Source organism: Sinohyriopsis cumingii, chromosome 1 (genome assembly GCF_028554795.1).
Source record: "Sinohyriopsis cumingii isolate HCF-2022 chromosome 1, ASM2855479v2, whole genome shotgun sequence".
Taxonomy (NCBI): Eukaryota; Metazoa; Mollusca; class Bivalvia; order Unionida; family Unionidae; genus Sinohyriopsis; species Sinohyriopsis cumingii.
In genome coordinates, this window is record NC_142961.1 from 25,281,534 (window position 1) to 25,290,710 (window position 9,177).

The 9,177-nt window shown below is 36.1% G+C and overlaps 1 protein-coding gene across 1 annotated transcript; it reads left to right on the forward strand.

Annotated features, from left to right (window-relative positions):
• The first annotated feature begins 338 nt into the window (after positions 1-338).
• LOC149806567 (transcription elongation factor A N-terminal and central domain-containing protein 2-like) lies at positions 339-8,007 on the forward strand. Its single transcript, XM_089954754.1, has 4 exons — positions 339-519; positions 3,179-3,320; positions 5,944-6,137; positions 7,387-8,007. Exons 1-4 carry the CDS (start codon positions 418-420, stop codon positions 7,573-7,575), a joined length of 627 nt encoding a protein of 208 aa, XP_089810880.1. The 5' UTR covers positions 339-417; the 3' UTR covers positions 7,576-8,007.
• The last annotated feature ends 1,170 nt before the right edge of the window (positions 8,008-9,177 follow it).

A 9,177-nucleotide genomic window follows, 5' to 3' on the forward strand; every position in this document is an offset into this window, starting at 1 on the left:
GATATTAACCTTTCGTAGCAGTTGTGGAAACAAAATTTCTTCTGAAACATTATCAAATAACGGAAATCTTTCGTACGGCTAACAGTTAATGTAATTTTCGATATTGTATAGCTTTTGGGAACAAATAAGTTTAAATAATCAATTCAAGGCAACTTTTCTCGTTTTAGCTTACATTATTGTTTTTGGTATTTTTTCCCAACTTTTTTTTGTAATTTTTCGTAAGGTTTTGTAACTTTTCTCAACTTTTCGTAATTTGTCTCAACCTTTCGCAACTTTTCGTAACTTTTCGTACTTAGTCATACCCTGATCTGGGTCATGTACCGCTTTCCCAACAACAGCACACAGAGACGACATTTGCATGACTTAGACTCATCACAAAAAAGTGTGTAATCAACGTTTGCGAACTTAGCCAGAAAAATGGATAAATTTGTAATAAGAAACCCCAAAACGAAGAACATAAGTCCGAAATCATCACCATCAAAACCAAAATTAAAGCAAACAACAATAGAATCACTTAAGGTTTGTATATGAGAGCAGTGCTCTACTCCGTATAATTTTATTTAGTTCTGACTCTACATGCCCGTTTGTTTGTACCCCCCTACCTATTTCAAAAACGAGAACGTTTAATGTGATAAAAGTGCATAGAACTAAGATATGAATCATTGATTTATAATTTCTAACCTAAATATGACCAGAATGGCACTAATGCTGGCATCCCCTGCACCACTTCATGCTTAACGAACTTTCCATACTAACACGGCGCCATATTGTGTACACTATAGGCTAGTTTATTTCCATCAGACAACATAATGACGTAGTTCATCCTGTTCGTCAACTGCCTGATAATTCCGTAAATTACATAACTTTTAGAGTTTGGAATTATATCCCTTTGCATATGTGAACATAGAAATTAAACTGCTTGTTAAATCCACATGAAAAGCAAATTTGTAGTTGTCATTATTTTTCTTTGCTTGATTCGACATCGTAAATATCGGAAGCAGATGACTTATGTATGTACATCTGTTGTCTTGATACACCCTTTTGCTGAAAATGGACTTGTCCAGAAACTGGAAATGGATCCGAGCATGTCCGTCTATTACACTGAAAACTTTCGTTAAGCATGAAACGCGCATAAGATGACGGTGTTAGGGCCATTCCACTCATAGTCAGGTTAGAAACTATAAATCAATCAATGAATTGACTAAGTTCCTTCACTTTTTATCACATTAAAGGTTTCCATCATTTAAATCGGTAGGGGGGTACAAACAAACAGGTTTGCATTGTCAGACTATAATCAACTTAATGAGGTCCCCATCGATCACACATGCTTGACAAAGACAGTTTGTTATAATAATAATAATAATAATAATAATAGGACTTTGTATAGCACCCAATCTTTGGAAGCTCAAAGCACTTTACATTAAACACCTATAAGATAAAAAACATATATAATGATATGATTACAAAAACAAACACCATGAAATTAGAAAATTTAAAAAACATGCTGAGAATATTTAAGGTAGAAAACATTATTAGGTCTTTAAGTTTGTTCTTGCATTTGAAATAAGTGAGTTTTGAGAGCACTTTTGAATGGGATCACTGTGTTTAAGTTCAGTGGTCAATTCATTCCAGGTATGCAAAAGAACGCTGTGCTGTTCATATGACTTTGTTTTCATAGTGGGAATAATGAGTATATGATTGTCAGAAGAGGAGCGTAAATAAGTTATTATTGTTGGTTATATGAATATCATGTCCAACGAATGTAATTTTTACTGGGACACTAAGATAATCTTAGATCCTATCTCAATTTCCAGATATGTCAGACTTGCAGAACAAGACACTGAGATAGACAGTCTTAGATCCTATCTCAATTTCCAGATATGTCAGACTTGCAGAACAAGAAAGAAAGATTTCCACGGAGGGTTAAACTACTTTTATTTTTAAAATTATTTCCTGGAAAAAAAATTTTTTATTGATGATCCATATCAGGCAATTGCTCTTTATCATAAAGTTTATGCACGGGAGGTGATTATTTTATTGGTGCCACACTGGTTGAATAGAAGTTTTCACTATCTTTCTCAGAAGCATGGCCTGCAGATCAGTGTCCCTCAGTTCAAGCCTAGAAAGCAGATTACAAGGCAGTGGCCCGTTGTTGAGTGGTCCTTAGTCCTGGAATGTAGGACATACACCCTGATATTAATGATGATTCGGTCGATTCAAACAATATAAATATCAAGGTAGACATCTTACATTGTAAGACTAAGTGCTCTAAGTTGCTTTCCATTACAGATCACCAACACTTCACCCTTTTCAGCAGATGTTTGAGTCAATGGCTTGGCCAATGTGGGTATGTGAGAAAGCCTGCCAGTAGGTCAACAAATAGTTTTATTCTGACATTACTAGTGACATAGACTAACAGTGTTTGTGCTGGATGTTTCAGCCTTTTGTTCTCACTGACTATCGGGCCACTCACTTCATGCCTGCATAGCAATTTAAAATTTCTCAGGTCAGTAACTAATGGATACACAGGTGCTGTGTTCTGACAGGGATTAATACTTAAAAGTAAGTTTTCTGAAGGATTTAATGCCATGGGTCAAAAGAAGAGGGATTTTACTTAACATCTGCATACATAGGTCAGTCAAAATAAATTTATTAATTGCTAGCGAGTAGCCATTAGTCTATGAGAGCCAAAGGCTGAAAACTTCTGCACAAATACTGCCAACCACTTTTAGTCTCCACCGCCAGTAACATCAGGAAAATCTCTCTTGGCATCCGTCTGTCTACAGGAGACAATGGTGTAGCTCCAGAGTAAGTTGTTGTTCCACCTTCTTTCTGGTTCTCTTTTCAGTGTGCTTTATGTTCCTATCTTTCTCTGCTTTTTGAACACACTGTCTGACAGCTAGGCGCCAGGTGGAGTGGTCGTTAGCACAGCTCTCCCAGTCATTGACATTGATGTTGGCTGTCTTCATGTCCTTCTTGCAGATATCTTTGTAACGCAGATATGGCCGTCCAGTTGGTTGTGCGCCTTCTGCCAGCTTCCCGTACAGCAGGTCCTTAGGAATGCAACTTGGTTTCATTCTCCTTATTGATTTTTTATGTTGTACTTGTTGATTATATGTTTTTCTTAAGTTCTACTAAATTATGAAGAATTGAATAAAAATGCTTTTTCTGTTTATAGGGTGTTGTCATTGTGGAAGATATTCTACGCCATAAGTCTATCCTTGTCCTGAAAACTTCGAGCAAAGGGGAGATCCTTAATTCTTTGCAAGAACTTGGAAAGAAGATACCTTCAAGAAATGTTATGCTGGACACAAAAATAGGCAGGTTTGAATCACTGCTAACGCCTACGTTTTGTGTTTGTTTTTTGGTTTTATCCTGTCCATCCATTTATATGTACAGCCATCAATGACATCTGGTAGGTATGTTCCTATAGACAAATGGCATATGGTAGGCATGCTCCTGTAGATAAATGACATCTGGTAGCCCTGTTCCTATAGACAAATGACATCTGGTAGGCATGTTCCAGTAGACAAATGACACTTGGTAGGCATGTTCCTGTAGACAAATGACATTTGGTAACCATGTTCCTATAAACAAATTACATCTGTTAGGCATGTTCCTGTAGACAAATGACATCTGGTAGGCATGTTCCTATAGAACAAATTACACTGGGTAGTCATGTTCCTATAGACAGATGTCACTAGGTGGGCATGTTCCTGTAGACAAATGACATTGGGTAGGCATGTTCCTATAGACAAATGACACTGGGTAGGCAGAGATCTCGGAAATGCTTAATTATGCATATTTGGATGCCACTTTTTGATCTGCGATGCAGAAAATCAATGAGGCAGGAGTCCTCCATACGCATGTAATAGGTGTGCTGCAAAATTCAAAGAATTGCCAGTCCTGCTTCAGCCACCTGCTTTGTAGGAAAATGTGTTGATCAGTTAGATGTGCTGATATTTACAAAGACAGAATTCAGTGACTCAAAGACCCCTTGATACATTTTATAAGAGTACATAAAAATAAACATGATGCAATAGCTGGGCGGCAAGTTCAAAGGCTTTGACTGGTGGCTGGGTGGGAAAATGTAGATATTTATAGTGATTCAATTCAGAGGCAGAAAGACCCCAGAGATGTACATGTGGTCATTTATAAAAGTACATCAAATAAACAACTTTAGCTTTCGTTATTGTGTTCATTTCTGAATGTAGCAGAATAAGCAGTGCACATGACCTCAGAATCAAGACATTTTGAGACTTAGAAAGAAAGGCCATTCATAAGTGGGTGACAAGTCGCCTAAAAAATGTACACTTCGCCTTCTTGTGTTAGAAAAGCGAAAACGACTTCGCCCTGTGATTATTTAAGAGGTACATTGACTGACCATATCATATTTTGTTTAAATGCCCCTCGGCTTAGCCTGGCTAGTTCTATTGCTGTAGCGAAATGTATTCATCAAGGCATCAGTAGCTAGGCCTAGTTTTTATATCAATTACGTTGACAAATAAACTCTTGCCCATTCACAAGCATTGTTTTGATAGCTGATTGACCATTAACCCTTTTCCGAGTAAGGTAGCAACTATCAATTTCCTGCATGTTATTCTTTGATGATAAAACAAACAAACTTGTGTTTTAAGATCAGAATCGGTAATCTGGATATATATTAACTGCCTCTTATACACTGTTTCATCATAAAATTAGTTTGAAACTAAGTGAACCAGTAGGCCTAACTGGAAATAATGGCAGACTTCACTAAGTCTGGGATGTACCAGTTTATTATTTTGTCTGTTTTCTTAAATCATCTGGCAAATATATTCAGAAAAAATATACAAATCATTGAAAGCAAAGCCATGGTATTATTTTATTAAAGATTTAAAATGCAAATTATGTAGGTCAGAAACATATGGGACAATGCTATGTTGTGGAATTCGCGAGATGCACTTTAAGGTCTCAGATGTCTTCTGACTTGACATGTATTTGCGAAAATACGGAAAAAAACAGCAAATCAGATACTATTTATTGCCTAAAATTACTACTACAAGTACGTATACAGATGGGGCCCCGAGTGGTCTAAAGCGCTGTCCGTTAAGGATCACAACCATCTCACCTCTGTTTGCATGGGTTCAAGTCTCGGATTCATCCAATGTGGGTATGTGAGAAAGCTTGCCAGTAGCTTCTCGTGGGTTGGTGGTTCTCTCCGGGGTTTTCCCGGGTTCTTCCTCCACCATTAATACTGGCCGCCATGTATACACCTTATTGTTGATGGTTGCATGTTATTGCATATGTAATTAACAGTAATACATCTATTAATATAAGTGATAGAACCATGACTAATCTTTATAAAATGTGTAAAATTAAATGAAAAATTAATTCCTGAAAGATCAAAGGCTACTTTTGAGGTTAGATTAAAAAATGTTATCACAGATGCCTAACTCAAAGAATATTGAAATAATAAAGAGCATGCAGCCAAATAGCATGATGACAAGGTAAATACAGGAATCACAAGGCAGCAGGAAGCTAATTATGACTCTACAGGTACACTTCATTATTAAATGTAGCAGATGGTAGGAAATATACATACAATGTTATATGCTAACTGAAATATACAAACAATGTTATATGCTACCTGAAATATACATACAATGTTATATGCTACTTGAAATATACAGTGTTATATGCTAACTGAAATATACATACAATGTTATATGCTGACTGAAATATCCATAGTGTTATATGCTAACTCAAATATACATACAATGTAATATGCTAACTGAAATATACATACAATGTTATATGCTAACTGAGCACAGTATACATATTCGTAAAATAAATATGGACACCACAATGCTGATGGCATATAATTTAAAAATATATTTTAACTAGAGCTTGTTTTATTTTTATGAAGGTCATATTTTAACTGGAGCTTGTTTAATTTTTATGTAGGTCGAATCGTCAGCAAATTATGTAAGAATGAAGACCAAGAGATTTCACAGGCAGCAAAAGGAGTCTACGTCAAATGGCGATCTCATTTTGAAGATCACCTCAGTCGACCTTTAATAGAAGTCAGGTGTGATTTGAAAACAGAAAGATTAAGAACCTCAGGGAGAAAACTTCTAACAGATGCCCTTGAAGTTGAGGTTTGTTTGCTTTCTTTCCTAAGAAATCATATAAATCATATCACACATGGGAGTGTGTGTGTGAATTCTTGCCTGTCACTATCTGTGATATAACTTTGTATAATAATAAGCAATTAATTTTGTAGGCATGTCTAACAACACTTGTCTCTAATTTGAATCCTCAGACTACTCGGGGTAGAAAATAGGTCTGCTGTTGGTCATTGCATGTGGAAACAACCTAGACCTTTTAAAGAAGTCATACAGATATAAAATAAGCTTGGGAGTTGATGTTGGTCCTTGCTTGTAGAAACAACCTTGTGCTTTTAAAGAAGACATACAGATATAAAATAAGCTTGGGAGTCGATGTTGGTCCTTGCTTGTAGAAACAAACAAGTGCTTTTAAAGAAGACATACAGATATAAAATAAGCTGGGGAGTCAATGTTGGTCCTTGCTTGTAGAAACAACCTAGTGCTTTCAAAGAAGACATACATATATAAAATTTGCTTATAGAGTTGATGCTGCTGAAGAAGCCTTTGTTGTGGTTCATTGTTGATGACGATAATTACTGTGATCTCAACAGCAATGATGCTTTCTCATATGTACCTTCTACTTCTTTTTCTGCTTTACCTCATACTGCTTGGAGACTAATGATGGGGACATTTTTGAATGGATTTCTTTGTCATTGACATACCCTATCTGTGTACAACCAAATTTGCCATAAAGGTCAATTCTGTTATGCAGTTATATGCCTTAAAATGCCAAGATTTCCTTACATTAAATTATTATTGAAATACATCTCTAATTAGTAGCCATCTGTCTTACAAGGGCACTTTTCCCACGCTCAGGGGTGACTGTTTTAAAAAGTATTTTACACACTTTCGGAGATGGCTGCTTTCACAATGGCAAGTTTTCACAGTTTCAGAGGTGGTTGCCCTTAAAAGGGCAATGTTCCAACTTTTTGGGGAAGGGGCTGTTGTTAGAAGGGCACTTTTCCCATTTTCTGAGATGGACATTTTTTGAAAAGGCTTTTTCCAAGGTGGACACTCTTGGTGTGATTGTACCACTAATTAATTTCACATCAAACTTGTTAATATATTACAAAATAAAATTAAGTTCTTGTCATTTATTAGCCCATGGGTGCATCTCAGAAGATTTAGTACTCTATTTTTATTCCTCCCCCCACCCCCATAGGCTGGTTCGGAGAGAGCTGCCTTTCAGAGGTGACTGCATAATACAATTCACTAATTGCTTTTTTTTTTCCTTTTCCAGACAAACCATAGTTTACCAGAAGCTATTGAAAGAGAAGTTTTTCAGGAACACAGACGATTGGTAAATAACAGTTACAAGAGGACCATGAGAGCTCTAGTGTTCTTATTGAAAAATCAGCAGAATATGAGGACTAAAGTTCTGGCTGGGGAAATAACTGTTAAAAGTTTAGTAAAGGAACATAAGAAGTAAACTTCATTATGCTGTGAAATGGAAGAAGGGAATAATAATTACAGTACTTGATTCTTCAGAAAATGGAATTGTGAAGGATATTGTCAAGTGATGTTTACTTTATTTATATTTCAGCAATACCTTGTGATTTGAGGTGTATATTATGACCTATTGTATTGCAATATAATGTGAACCAATTACAATGTTCAAGATCTCAAGTTACATAAGTTAAAGTCGGGCCAAGTATTTAATTTAAGAGAGAGAGCGAGAGAGAGAGAGATGCATAGATCATGGTTTAGATAAATATAGACATGGATAACTGTTTTATATTAAAAATGACCTTTTTATGATATTTTCAGTTTTGATATCATTTTGTAATGTATTTTACGTCATTTTAGTGTACAAATTGTCATGTAATTGAAGAATGTTCATTAAAGTGCATTTGCCTTATAATGTATCCACTTACAAAGCCAGTACATGCACCATACAGCTTTGAAATGGAATCAGTGCCAACCATTTTCCTAGCTCTACTCATCAAAGACTAGAATAGCTTATAGGATGGTCTGTTGTCTGTCCCTCCATTGTTTGTTGTCTTTCGATACAATTGCACAACATTCTAATCACTACTCTGCCCAACTACTTGGAGGATTACCATGAAACCTTACACACATGGTCATCTCATATGGTCATCTCATGGTCTAATTGGTTCTAATGAAAATAGTGCTACTTGAACATGCAAAATGACACCACAGTAGCCATCTTAAAAAAGAACATTCTATTGTCACTACTCCTTCTGAATGGATGATCATATCAACATGGGGATTTCACTAAAATACATTTTATGATGTCTAGTTGGTTCTAAAATGAAAATAGATGATTCAATGGCCAATGTAGCTGATACAGTGGCCAGCTTGGAAATCTTGCTATTGCTAATCCTTCATATCAGAAAGTCATTTTCAACAGAAGACTTCTTATTATGATGTAAACACCACAGCAGCATTTTGATCATCAAGGTCAATAGTGGATCCAAAAAATGCCGCACTTAATGTACATCCTGTTTGGAAAACATTGGTGCTAAAAATAGCATCAAATATAGAAAATGTTGAAAGCAGGCGAGTATTTAGGGAGATTAATTGGCATAAACAAGTTGCTTGATGCATGGCGATATTTATATTAAAATACTGGTTACATATCAAGCTGGAGATAAATGAAAAGGCAAAGTGATGCTTGCAAGATTTATGAAAAAAAGAGAGGATGGAAACCTACTAAATGAGGTCCCAGGGAGCAAGCTCATCTACGTGAAACTAAAACCAAGCTTTTAGATGCCCCTCAAGTCTAGCAATAAATATCTGCACCCCCAAATGAATTTGAATCCTTAATGACAAAACTGTCAAAATATATCAACCAAAGAACAAAAGAGCCACTTAAACAACCAATGGAAGGCCTTGGTGGATTGTGTGCCATCATGAATATTGGGACTGGCTGGAAACTCTTATGGGAATGGTTTGCGTGGGCAACAACACACCAAAAGTCATCAGTGAGGCTGCATCAATTTGTTAGTGGTTGCTTAAGAAAACAACATTATGAACCCAGAGAAGTTTTGTGCATTACTGAAGATACTGG